General features: G+C 40.6%; 1 protein-coding gene across 8 annotated transcripts in view; it reads right to left on the reverse strand.

The window, feature by feature from the left end:
* Positions 1-14287, reverse strand: part of TBC1D1 (TBC1 domain family member 1) — a 213526-nt gene that overhangs the window by 194473 nt on the left and 4766 nt on the right. For 7 of the 8 annotated variants that reach the window (XM_037002631.2, XM_037002625.2, XM_037002629.2 and 4 more), the window contains exon 2: positions 8490-8997. The exons of the other annotated variant lie outside the window; for it this stretch is intronic. In XM_037002631.2, coding sequence (XP_036858526.2) covers positions 8490-8906 — 417 coding nt within the window. In that variant the 5' untranslated portion in view covers positions 8907-8997. The remainder of the gene's footprint in view (positions 1-8489; positions 8998-14287) is intronic. 8 annotated transcript variants of the gene reach the window in all.

Below are 14287 nucleotides of genomic sequence, written 5' to 3' on the forward strand. Positions count from 1 at the left end.
ACTCCATCCTCCACTCCAAAATCTAAAAACAAATCCAAGTAGTTTACCTTCCCTGCCCAATGACTCTCTAGCAACCTTCTTAAGAAGAATATCCAAACCCCTCAGCAAGGCATTCAAAGCCCCTTACAAGGGCCCACACTTCCCTTCCTGTCCTATCTCTGACCATGCAATTTGCAAAACCCTAATCACAGCAGCCCCACTACAGTGGGCATCTCCACATTCCCACCCTGCCTACGGTATGGCACATGCTAAGCCTCTACTTAGAGGGTCCATTCCATCTGTACCCAACTCATTGGCCTGGGAAGCTCCTGCAGATCTTTGAAACCCACTCAAGTGTCCCATGGAAAGTACATCACATTTACTCCAGGTTCCTCCAGAAGATAGGTCTATGACAAACAGCTAGACATCACAGGGAGCAACTTCACTTCAATGTTAAATAAATTTAGAAGCACTCAGCTGTCTGAGCAAAAGGGCACCATTCCCGGGTAGTACATTCTTCATAGTGGGAAGTTGGGAAACAGAAAGATGACTTGCCGGGTAAAACCTCCTTAAGATAAAATCCATCCACGTCCATTGCTCAAAACAACCTATGTAATTATTAGAAGGCTATCATTGTTCATAAGAGCCAGAAATCCTCTCTACAAATTTCTCCTGTTCTTAGCTCTGCCGTCTAGAGCAATTCATAATTTGTCTGCTTCTTTTTGTACACAGCAGCTTTTCAATTAAATGCAGTCATTTATTAGACTAAAGCCTCCTCCTGTTCTCCCAAATTTTCTCTTCTGTAACTTCCAGATGTTTGCTAACTCCTGCTGGTGCAGCATTCAGAACCTATATATGTCATAAAAAAACATCATTATTTTTCCAGAGGGGGCAACCATGCCTTATTTGACTTTGTACCATAGCACCCAGCCAAGTGCATGACACATTGGTAGCATTCCAATGAATGAATTAATATAAAATCTGCAGCATTTCAAATACCTACATACTCAGCCACAAGGAAGGATGACTTGTGGTGTACCACCAGGAGTAAAGCTGCTAGGAAAGAGCTTCTGCAGGGTTGGCTGCCATGAAGTTCCAGCTAAGGTGTCTGGTCAGACAGAGCCCACACAGTGACCACACTCACGCCCACCTCTTACCTGGTACCCAGCTCCCCACCCAGCCCCCTCAGAAGCTTTCTCAGAGCCAGGCCAGCTCCCCACTCAGCCTGCTCTGGTTACTGGGCTCAGGTGCACACACAGGCCATGATTAGCGGGGTGGATGTCTAAGCATCCATGGGGTGGAAAACTATTTTTAAAAAGGAGAAACAAGATTTATCTCTTCCAATATGTCCCAAACTAGTGGCCCACATTGCACTACACATCTAGAATTAAAAACAGGCTATAGTTTTGAATGAGAGCTTTTCAGAGGAACTTTGAGCAAAATTCTATCATAAACAAATAGAAGGCAGCAAAAAAAATGGGGAAGAAACCTGAATTACTCTAGGATGAATGTTCATATTGTTTCCAGAAATACTTCCTAGGTGGCTAACCTAGTCCAGTGCTGAATGGCACAAAGAGGATGTAAGCTACGTAGTCATTTTAAATTTTCCAGTAAGCACATTAAAGAAGGTCAAGTGAAACAGGTGAAATTAATTCTAGTATGAGGTTTTATTTAACCCAATATATCCAAAATATTATCACTTCAACATGCTGTTACAGAAATTATTGAGATATTTTAAGTTTTTTTCAAATTAAGTCTTTGAAATCCACTGTGTTTTGATACTTAACAGCACATTTCAATTCAGACTAACCACACTGCAAGAGCTGAATACCCACATATAGCAACTGACTACTATACTGGACAGTAAAGGTCTAGACTCTAAACAAATCCTTTGGAGATACAAATCCACATTAGGTTCAAGATACTGATAAACTCTATTCTTAGAAACAGATTTATTTTAAAAAATAACACCAAACTCAAAGCATTTGGTAAAAAACACAAGGTGATATGTATGGAAAAATAAAGACTTATTAAAAATTTTCTAAGCTCCTATCACAAGGTGAATGCTTCTGAAGCCCTCAGACTCATTTTTCCAAAGTCAAGAACGAATTACATAATCAATCTGGTGTCATGAACCCAAGCCATCCAACAAATACTTCAGAGTTCATGCAGTTCGGGACATTCTTTTTATAGCTAAACAGAATCCCTGCCAATGCTTGCACTCAGCAACTGACTTCTGTCTAGCATGACAGACGGTCAAGTGTTGATTAGCTGACACGGATACACTGTTCCATACAACCGTGCAGTGAGTCATAGCCATGGAGTGGGACCCCAAATGAAGCCTTACGTAATAACTGGATGGAATTAAAGATTCCCAGCAGGCAAAAGTCCTCCAAAACATACACAGCAAAACCTTCCCAGAACCGACTTCCGGAGCAGCAAAAAGATACTCATGTCTGAAATTGAGAGATAATGAAAACCAAGTGCAAAAAGGCTAATAGATTAGAGTATCTGCAAAGGTCTTCAGAATCATCACCCTCAGGAACAAAACACTCCAACTCAGTGTTACAATTTTCATCTTCATTCTAGCAAAGAAAGTAATGAGCTGGCAAATTTAACAGCCAAGCAGGAGACACAACGGAAGACAGATTCTATTGAAAATCCTAAAACAAGTGGCACATATTTTAAGTTACTAACTTAGAATTCCAAGCAGGTGGGGAACTATAAAGACACATTACTATAAGGTAAAATACAACTGAAAAAAAAAAGCTACAAAAATAAAATTTTTTAAATTTATAAATTAAATCATAAAATAGACAAAGCAACTGTGGCTTTTAACATGGGGCATTGAAGTATTAATTCGAATAATCACAGGGAAACAAATTTAGACCACCTTTTCATTTAACATGCAATGTAACCTAATCCAGGGAGGCTGGGTGAGGTAGCTGGAAATACCAGGCAGTTACTGAGAAAGATGATGTACTTACAAGGAATCATGGAAGAATACACTGGTTCTTTACTGAAAATTCTAAAAGGAAACATTTATTGCTCTTAAGTCTGCAAATAGTTAAGTAGTCTTAAAATCAGCTGTAAGGGAGCCCACCAGGTTTAGTCTCAGATGTGTGTCACTTTTGAGAAATTCAGTTTAGTTGCCAAAAAAATAGTAAAGGAAACCCTCTCTCTCTCAAAGGACACTGGCGTTCTTTGAAACACATCTTTTTCAGCAATACTTAGTAAAGTCCTTGTCCTTAGGTAGACTTCTTTCTAGAAGTCTACTTCCCAGGCCCTTGCTCCAGTTCCTTCCAACACCTCCCCCACTCCCACCCCTGCCCCCCGCCCACCTCGTGCTCCTTTTCCATAATTTTCCTAAGGTTTTAGCACTTTGGTATGGAGATCAACTCAGCCTTTCTCAGAAAGAAGTAATACTTCCTTTTTGGGAGAGGGAGGAATAAGGCTAGCAGGAGTCTAGCAAATAGAAGATTCTCTTCAGCAAGTTGGAGAAGGAGAAGCCCATGAACACTCTGGCATTAATGACATCTGTCCTACCACAGTTATGAAACACCCATGCTGTGGCCAGACTGGACGCCAAATCCAAAAAGTCCCGAATCTGATGAGAGTCATGAAAGGTGTTTGAAAAGTCAGGACACAATTCAAGTATGAAAAGGAAAATCAGTTGAAACACAATGGGCACTTTCAAGAAAACCACCCTCTGTGCCCAGGTCTCTGATTCACCCTGGGTCCTGCACCACTGTCCCATCCCCTTGCCTGCACATTGAGCAACACTTTTTCTCTGTTTATTAGTGTATTGATAATCTCTGCCATTCCCCCACTCAAAATCCCTTCATCCCTTTTGTTGACATAAAACAGCAACTAAAGTTTTGTTGACATAAAACAGAAGCTCTAGCCCACAACGCTTCTGCTACCTGCAACTCAGTGCTGGGAAGTCCCTTTAAAGGAAGCAGAACTTCTAACTGTAGATAAAGTAATGGATTAAAGTGCAAAGAATATTACTGATCTAAAGTGGCACTCAAATGAGTGGCAAAAAATGTCCTTCTGAATACAGATCTTCACAGAAGAGACAAAGCAACACAACTGGAGAAGGGAAGAATCTCAATATTATTTTCTTAGACTATGTGTGTTCACTAGGGCTGAGTCCAGATAGAACTCTTGATTTCTTTGTGATGTGATGGGGGAAGTTCCCAGTCAGGGTCACTTATACAACTATCTCTTTTCCACAATGGATGTTTTCATTTCCTGCCATGAACCTAAACTCAAAACTACACTTCAACTCAGAACATTACGTGACTCTGTTCACACGTGTTCTGAGGGATGTTCTTAGATGTTATGAGACCCTGCAATTTATAGTCCAGTGAATTTGAGGTTTTCATGGACTAATGTACAACTCAAGAGCAGAATAGAAAACACAGTGTTTCCCTAATACAGCAGTTGTCAGAGTGTGGTCCATATAATTCGGTGAGCCAATATTTTCTAAATAATCAATGCATGTATTATAGAATCAGGCATACTTAACAGATTCATAAAAGTATGAGAGACCAATGTATTTTAATATAACAAAGTGCAAAAAGTGCTTTAATATAGTTTCAGATTTCATACTGCTATAAACCTCTTGTCACGTTTTGGATAGTATTAAAGAAATACATCCACATTTTTCTAAGGAGGCTATAAAATACTTCTCCATTTTCCTATTACATATCTGTGTGAGGCCAGATTTTCTTCGTATTCTCAACCAAAACAACATATCACAACAGAATGAGTGGAGAAGCAGCTGAATATCCCGTCGCTATCTATTGATCCAGATGTTAAAGATTTGTGCAAAAAAACAAAAAAATAAAAAACAAAGCAAAACTATGCCACTTTTATCACTAAATATTTTTGGGAAATAGTTATTATTTTTCACAAAAATATTTATGCTAACATGTAAGGGGCCTATTTTGTCTTTTAATAAATTAATACCTTTATAATTTCTCAGTTTTAATTTCTAATACAGTAAGTATTAATAGATATAATCTGCATCAATGCTCTTTGGGGTCCTCCATAATTTTTCAGAGAGAAAAGGAGATACTTAGATGAAAGAGCTTGAGATGCTGCACTAGCACTTTTCCTGACACATCGTGGAAGCCTGTCTCTGTGGAAGAGCTTGAGTCTTCTATGGAACACACATAGGGAAACGCAATTGCGTACTGTGCTAATGAAAGTATTCCTTTACGAGCCTCTTCTCCCCACACATTCTTCAGTTAAGTTAATTTATATGCCAACCAAAGGGTTTCCTGTCAACAAGTAGTTTTGTGCTTATGATCCTTGAAGTCAATCACATATCTCCTCTGGCAAACAGTAGATAGTGACCTCATCTGGTTAGTAGAGGCCTTCAGCTAGAGAATTATTTCACTGAGCAAATGTTACAATCACAAGAAACTGTGATATAGGTTAACATCCTCCTACAGCAGATTATCCTCTGCTATGAGCCACACTGCCAGGAATGTCCCAGGAACATAAGATATGCCAGTTGGAATCACGGCCAATTCGGTTTAGCATTGAGTTTCCAACACGAGCAGTCACTGACGAGGTTCCTATGTTAAAAATTAATCTGCTGTGAAATGAGTGGGATGACAGCATTTATTGCTCCTACTACTGGCAATTTGGGTTTGTACAAATTGTATGCAGGCCAAAAATAACTTAAGAACTAATACATATTTCTACCGTGGCTTTTTAAAATAAAGAGTAATGCCAGTTCTCTACTTTCAGCAAGACTGGAAGCTCCAATTAGGGAATTTAGTTATAAATCTCTTCTTCCTGTCTGGTATCTCAATGACTGGCCAGAAACCGGCTCTCACATGGCTGTATAAGATTTTGGGAAAGAGTTAAAAGTGTAAGTGCTAAACAGCTATTCCATGCAAATACCTCTCTCAAAGGAAACTCAGTCCTTATATAGAGCTTCCCTAGAGTACAGGCTGTTCCATCCACTAATTTTCATTCTGGAATTTGCCCAAATAATAGGAACCATTAAGTTTATTTATGTAGTTTTGCAGTATCTAAATATTTGCCGTTTTGCAAGTTCATATAAATGTTGCTCAAGGGTGACCAGAATGTCATCCTGAGAGTTGGAGACACTCATCTTGGTCTCCTGTTCCTTTTTACCGAAGACTTGAAATGAGATTAGTGTAAAATCTGCTTCCAGTACAGTAAATGCTGAAGCAAAATGAATTTCATGAAAGGTATTAATAAATTATGTTTAATGGCTGATAAAGAGTACAAGCAACCCCTGGCATCCAGGATCTGGCTTGGTACCCACAGCTGGGCTGTGGTGGTGTTCTGCTAAAAATTGACAATTTGAAATAACACCAATGTCAAAAAAGACCACAGGGACAAAAATGGATCAAGATAAAAACAAGACCACTCTGCAAACATGTTGAACACAGACAAATGCATGAACACAAACATACTGTCCCCACATTCTGGCTAATACAAGTAATTGCTGCTTCTTTGCCAATCACATCATTAGCTTCACTCCATTCTTCTTGCCTTCTAGTTAACCATTATTAAGATACTCAGTTATAGAATTACTACCCCTTCTGATAACATCCAGTCCAGAGCAGAGCTTCACTTCCTTGGATGCTCCCCAGAATCACCTAACAGAAGACCAAGTCCTACAATAAGTCCTTTCCAGAACCTTATTAGGAGATCCCATAGTTCTAATGGTTCACTTTCTCTGTTGCTGCAATGAATAAATAACTAACTCTGTTCAAATACAAAAAAAAAAAAAATCTGCTTCCAGTAAAACTTTCTCTACTGAAAATTTTTTAGGTCCATAAATGCTTACTAAGTTTAGGGTCCTAATTCTGGTTCATTTAGTCCTAGTAACTCTATGAGATAGAGACTAATTATCCCCATTTTACAGATGAGGAAACAGGTTCAGTGTTGCCAGAGGCCACCAGTTTATAGATGTCAGATAAGACTGAAATCCAGGAAATTTGAATTTTGAACCTCTGAACTGGAATGCTGTCCTACCTGTGTGAGATGCATGGACAATAAAATTAAGAGGTTTACTCATAGAAAGATCCCAGCCCTGTAGGTAAAATAGTGGTTTTAAGCTCTGGATTAGCCTTCATTTCAAAAAGCCTTCCTACACTCCTGTGTGTTAGGCTTCGTTCTGTGTCATGCCTAGTACATGGACCGCGTGGTATTTACCTATTGATGCTTCTGCTTCCTTCTAGCCTGTACTACTTTTCTCTGCCACAGCACCTCAGGCAGCAATCACTGAAGGAATGAATAAAAGAATCAAGGAGTGAAAAACAAAAGTGAATCTCCACAAATCTACTTTAGTCACCAAAAACATTAATTTCCAAATGAAGCCCGTGCACCCTGGAAGGTATGCAAAAAAAACCCACCAGTGAGGTACAGGGAGAAAAACAGTAGCATTTCTATTTCTATTTCCTGACATTTACCACATGGATTGACACTGGCATCCTCACTCCGTATGTGTGGCAGGCAGCCACATAGGCACGCCAGGCACCTCGGCCTACCATGGACATTGCTCAGCTCACGTGGTTAGCAGTGGGACTCTCACCTGCTTGCTTGCTTTCCACAGGCTGTATTAAATTGTCGTTTATATGGGCCCATTGAGAAAGTAGGAATTTCTCTAAAAGAGGCTGTAGGGATTATATTTTCAATTTTACCTAACCTAGAAAATGGACAAATGGCTTTAAACAAACCTTGCATAGAACTGCAAAAAATGCTAACAAATGAACAAGAAATTAGTAAAGCCAACAACATTTCTACCATTTCTCATATTTTTCTCAGCTACATAATGAGATATAACCAAAACAGGCTAATCAGATATGACCAAAAGTTGACAAAAAAAAAAACCAGAAGTATCAAATCTTAATTCATACCCACTATTCTTATCAATGGTCTTTGACTAAGGGAGCATTGTGCCTTGGGAAAGTGGCTAATAGCATTCTTACACAGTTTATAAGTAAATATATTTTTCATATCAGGATAAAAAATTGTGGAGCTCACTGATCTAGAACTTGGCTACTCAACGTGCAGTCTGCAAAGGTAGAGTTATGAGCATTAGCTGGCAGTTTGCTAGAAATGCAGAGGCTCAGGGGCCCTCCCAGACCTACAGAATCAGAATTTGTATTTCTACCAGAATCCCCAGGTGATTCAAGTGCAACCTTTCTGTAAGAGAAGCACTGCTTCGGAACATATCTTAAAGGACCAGAATCCTAACTGCTTGGCTCTTTATTTATAAGTTTAGACAGACTTCTCTCAATTTTTGAACTCATAAACTTATAATCTCTAATATCTCTTATCAAGTGTTCTTTAAGACCATAAAGGAATTATCCCCATAACCAGAAATCCAGTGAAATAACCTATGGATAATGGCAGTGTTATCTCCTTTCATCCCAGTATATTTAGATGTCCTGAGCCATGTACAATAAAAACCATCCAGCTATGCCTGAATTGTTTTGATCCCCACCTCCACTTACTTGTGTTTGATCATCAGCTTTGAACACATAGCAGATACTCTGCTGACTGGCTGCATTGTCCTTAATCAGACAAGCAAAGTAGCTTGGATCGTGACTATTGTGAATCAGTTTGTGAATCTGCTGAGGCTTACACTCGAAGATGCTGGAGCAGATCAGTGGATCCCATTGCTGACTTTTCCCTGACTCAGGTTCACATCTCAATCCGGAGGGCGAAACACAAAGCCGGACTTGCTTGGTAGCAGGCTCCTTTTTGGAGGGCTGTCCGCTGAGCCTCCGCACCTCTGCCACCAGCCACGGGAGCATGGGCATGGTGGTCAGGGAGTGTGCGGGCAGGGAGCCCACCAGCTGAAGGCCGAAGGCCACCGAGACCTCGCTGGGGAACGGATGTTTCCTCGCTGTGAATGTTATTGGTTCCATCTTGGGAAAGGTTTGGAAACTCAGCAAAACATTGCCACCATGTTCTATTTTGGGCCAAGCAATCTATTTTACACGCTCCTGATGCAGAATCCTGGGGGAGAAAAACAAAAGCATTCGAATTTAATGAAGTCACAGCAGTAGTTCCTTTCAAAGAGTTATTGTTTCAGAACTTAAAAGCCTGAAACCCCAGCATAAGAAGAAATGGCTGTGAGTTCAAATAAGCTGCTCCACCTAGAATGAGCCTTCTTGAAATTGTATTCAATACAAAACCTGAAAATGCTGGAACTGTCACATTATGGGTTATAAAGATCCCAGCAGGAGACAGACTCCTGTTAAACATAAGCCTCACAGAGCCAACAAAGGCAAGCACAATATAGTGCTACTCTGACTGCTTTACCCCCGTTCTATTACTTAACATATACTTCAGGGAATTTTTTTTTAAGACAGTCAAATTCAGTGCTAGTGATTCCCCCCAAAAAAGTAAACACGCGAAAAAATACCACTTATCCATCATCATAATCTCCTGAGCCAGACCAGTTTTAAACAACTGACCTTACAGTACTACTTAAGTTTTAAAAGGCTCTCCCTGGCATAGTTCAGAGGTTCTGAACATGAATTCTAATTACATTAGCGTGCACTCAGTGCCTAATATGTTCCAAACACCATTGTAAGTATTGTTTTATTTAATTCATGGATTATAAGCATCACCTGAAACCTTGCCTGTCCTCATCAACAGAGGATGTTGATTCTCCTAGACATAAACTCAACCACCTTCCCCTCACTATCGGTGATTTTCAACAACTGCATTTTGTGTATCTGAACAGCTTCCTGTGGCACTGGGCGCCAAGACCCTTCTGACTGGAGCTGAGCTGTCCACGGGATCTCAAGCCCTACCTATTCTTTACTCACTTGCTCCCTGGCTCTTCACTTTCTCATGTGTTCCCTGAGCACCTATACACATGCTAGGAAGAAAGTCTGTGGAGGCAGAGGCTGCACCTGCTTGCTTCACCATTGTACCTCCGGCACCTGGTAGTGTCTGACTCACAACTGGGGCTCAAAAAATTATTTTAAAGGAGTGAATGACGACTCTCTCATCCTAAAAAGAGAGATATTTTTCTCTGACTTCAAACCTCCCCCAGCCACAACCTCCACAACCTTTCCTTCACTACTCAACTGTCTTCAAGGTGAAGTTTACTCCTGCTGTCACCACTTCCTACTGTTCGGCTGCAATCTGGGTGGCGACGAGAAGCACTGAGGCCCCACTGAATTGCTCTGGTTACCGTCACCCACATCCTCAGGCTCTGAAATCCCAAGAGGGCTTTCTAGTCCCTAACTACTTTGTCCTCTCTTAAGAATTTCTCCATGTTGGCCACTCATTCCTGTGAGAAACTCTTCTGGCTCTCATCTTACCTCTCTGGTTGCTTCTTTTCAGGTTCTTTGATGGCTTTTTCCCCTGCTTGACCCCATCCTCTCCCCTCACTCCACCTTCTTTCTTTGGAAAATCTCACCTGACCTGTTGGTGCCTACCACCACGTTCTAGTACTCCTGCTGCTCTTGACAGCTTACATTTGAGAACCAGGCACTCAACATTGCATGTACCATCTCATTTCATCTTCGTAACAACCTGCATCTCCAGCCTTAGTCTCTTACCATTATTGCTGTTGCTATGACCTAGGTAACTGAGACCTACAGAACTTGAGTTGCTTGTCACAGGTGATGGTGGGAGAGTTTGCTCCTGATTCTCAGCCCATCCTCTTGAATGCTGCACAAGAATGCATCTCTCACCCTGGTGATTCCCAAGTGTTTGTCTCCCATTAAACCTCCTTCCTGAGTTCCAGATCAGGAGAGGCTGTTCAATATTTCTATCTGGATAGTGTAGAGGCAACTCAGCCTCGATTCAGTGGTTTTTAAAACTAACTCAATCTCACCTCCCCCCTTCCCAGAACTTCCCTTCCTTTTTGTAAGCTGTATCTTCATGGGCAGCATCACCATTTATTTTATTGGACAAGTCAAAGGCCAAGGAGTCATAACTATAAACTGAATGTCTGTGCCCCCGCCACCCTCAAGTTTATATGTTGAAATCCTAACCCCCAATATGATAACATTTGAGGTTGGGCCTTTGGGAGGGGATCAGGTCATAAGGGTGGAAGAGAATGGGATTCGTGCCTTTATAAAAAGAGATTCAGGGAGCTTTTTTACCCCTGCTATCATGTGAGGACATAGAGAAAAGAGGACAGTCTTTGAACCAGGAAGCAGGCCAGCACCTTGATCTTGGACTTCTCAGCCTCTAGAAGTGTGAGGAACAAATTTCCATTGTTTATAAATTACCCAGTTTATGGTATTCTGTTATAGCAGCCTATAATGGACTAAAATAGCCACTCAGATTCCTTCCTCATTCTATCTTTACTTCTAAAATGACTCTACATCTAAATATAACTTATCTTTTCTCACCTGCAGAAAAGTGTCCCAACCTTCAATCCACCCTTCACATATTTCCTCAACAGAATTGATCGTGTCACTCCCCTGCTAAAAAAAGCCCTTATAAAACTGCCCCCATACAGTCAAAATTCTTCTACATGGCATGGAAGGCTTCTTTGGCATCTGGCCTTATCTATATTTCCAACTTCATATTCTCCCCTAAAAATGTCCTCCTTCCTGCACCTTTACACTCTAAAGAGAGAACTAGTCTTGGTTCCTCCTATGAGATGTGATTTCTCATGCCTCTGCCACAGTGCATATTGTGCCTCTTTCCCGGGAACATAATACCTGTTGCAAACTGGAAAGGGTCTGAGATTTTACCTTATTTGCAAGCTGATAAATTAGCCTGCTGGCAGAAGCATAATACTCCTGGGTCAGAGACAAAGACAATTTATTACTCAGACAATAGAAGTAGCCATTAGCATTGATGTCGTTTCCTGCCCTCCAATTCCCACAGGCTGGTGATACCTGCATCCGAGGTGAGATGAGAAGCACCTGAGCTTTGGGAGCCTGACTATTTTATAGTGGCAAGTAATCATGTCTGCCCTTTACTCCAGAGGGAGACACTATTTCTATTTTCCATGGCCCTTTGCTAGTTAAAAACAAACAAACTGAAAACATTGTCCAGAACAAAGACAGTTAGTGCTCCCAAGGTAAATAGAAACATGAGAGATTCCTTGAAAATCATCTCCCAACCATCCCCACTCTTACCGTCGAAACTAGTTTCAACGCATATTTAAGTTCTGCAACTACCACCTCATTCTCGCAAGGTGCTTTAGGGCATCCGTCACGGAATCCTTCTACACTTTGTACTTAGTCATTATATTTATTTTAAGAGTTTGAATAGGTGTCTCTCAACAAGACTATAAGCTTTGTAAACTCTTAAGGTTTGGGGTTTCTAAAACCATTATTCAAATTCTAAACATTTTCTGAAACAGGACTAAAGTCTCTTCTTTTTACTGTTTTTCTGTGTGATATATATGCATGTATCCTAAGAGTGAATTTTTATAATACGATTTACACATAACATGATAAACACAGTTTAGAGCTAATTTTTATTTTTATTTTAAATCTTCAAAGTTTCAGAAAGAAACCCATATTTTACTTAGAGCTCCAACATATTTCATGAATACCCCCTGTCTCTGTTCCTTTAAAGTACAGCTCCTCTTAATGATGAAAACAGATGTGAAGTTCATATAACCCCATAAATAATGATGCCGCGCTCTCTCTCTCTCTACAGGTGAAAGTGGCATTAAATTTCTGGCTCAACTTCCATTCCTGTAACTGAATCTGTTTCAAGTTCTAACCGTTGACAGCTGCTAATCCCGAGACATGTTAAAAGAAGTACTAGAATTATTACAAAGGATAGACCCGAGATCTACCAGCTCATACAGATGAAGCAGTTATTAACAGGCTGGCAACAAGAACAGCAGGATTCGTTTGTTTTCTTGCGAGGGGGTTTATTCACAGTGCGAAAACTACGCAATCTAGTCACTTCAATCATTTGGTCAATAGTAAGTCATCAAGTTAGTTCTGCCATTTCATTGACAAAACTACTTGAATGCTTAAAGTTTTTACTTCTCAGTTAGCTGGGGCACATTCTTAGTTTCTCTTTAAAATGTAAAGTGGGTCTTAACACTGTTTATAAACTGTCAAACAGTAAGTTCTACCTCAGACATAGTCATAATTATTTATAAGCAATTCAGATTCTGCTGATAAAAGATTCATGATAACTTACAGTAGGTGAGCAACTGCTTGCACTACTTTCCAATAAAAACTTCTGTGAACTAGATGAACTATTCAAATAGTACTAACAAACCGCCACATTATTTTTAAGCTATATGAAGCCATATCCCTTGCACACATCCTCCGACCACACTGTAAGCCCCATGCAGAACCACCTATTCCAAGAGGCCTCTTGTGCCTTATACACTCAGCAAGAAATACTAGAATCTGTTATCCCAGTGAGTTTCCAGTCGTGTTCTTGTGTGTACAGAGTCCATCTGTAGGTTACACAACTCCTATGTACCACAGTCCATAAGTACGCCATGCACCCAAAACACAAAAACACTATTAGAACAGTTTCAATAACCTGTGAATCCTGTTATGCTAAATATCTCTGGAAGCATGCACTTAGAATCAAAAAAATTTTAAGGCTAGAAAGTCCTTTTAAGCCATTTAGAAATTTCCCTCCTATTTGAACTGAGGAAACTGGGTTCTGGAGAAGTTAAATGATTTGTCCAAGTCTGGTGACAGAATTAGGACAATCTAAGTCCCTGATTCCCATCCAAGTGCTGCAAAGAACCTGTTTCCTCATGAAAATACTTCCAAGTGTGAAGTTGACAAAGCAAGTTATTTAACTTCTCCAGATCTCAAGTTCATTCTTATAAGAGAATGGAACCAGATCATCCCAAGTTTTCTTCTATCTCTAAAATCTGGTGAATCTAATTTTCATAATGTATAATACTAAATGTCCCTGACACTGTGTGGGGACAGAAAGCTGCTCTGTCTTCCTGTCAAGAATATAAATGTGGGGGAGGTTCATGAAGAAAGGATGGGGTGTGTTGATCAGGAAGAGAGAGAAGCAATGGTGGGGAGTCAGTGGGCGGCCACTGGGAGCACCCTCTCCTCCCAGCACCCCCATCCCACTCTCTCCCAGCAAACCACAGAGTAGGATGGGGACTTTCCAGAAGCTAACACCACTGTGGCCACTACAAGTTCAGCTCTCCCTCCTCAGGATGCTGGTGGGAGGGGAGGAGGGAGAGAATGAAGAATAAAAGGAGGGGTGTTGGGAGCTTCTAGCTCCAGGCCAGGTTAGGAACCAGCCAATATTGATTAGCCGCCTGAGATTCCCAGGATGGACAGGGAGTCCTCTGGTAGTCACTCACTTCCCCTTGTGAGTC

This window comes from Manis javanica, chromosome 5 (genome assembly GCF_040802235.1).
Source record: "Manis javanica isolate MJ-LG chromosome 5, MJ_LKY, whole genome shotgun sequence".
Classification (NCBI taxonomy): domain Eukaryota; kingdom Metazoa; phylum Chordata; class Mammalia; order Pholidota; family Manidae; genus Manis; species Manis javanica.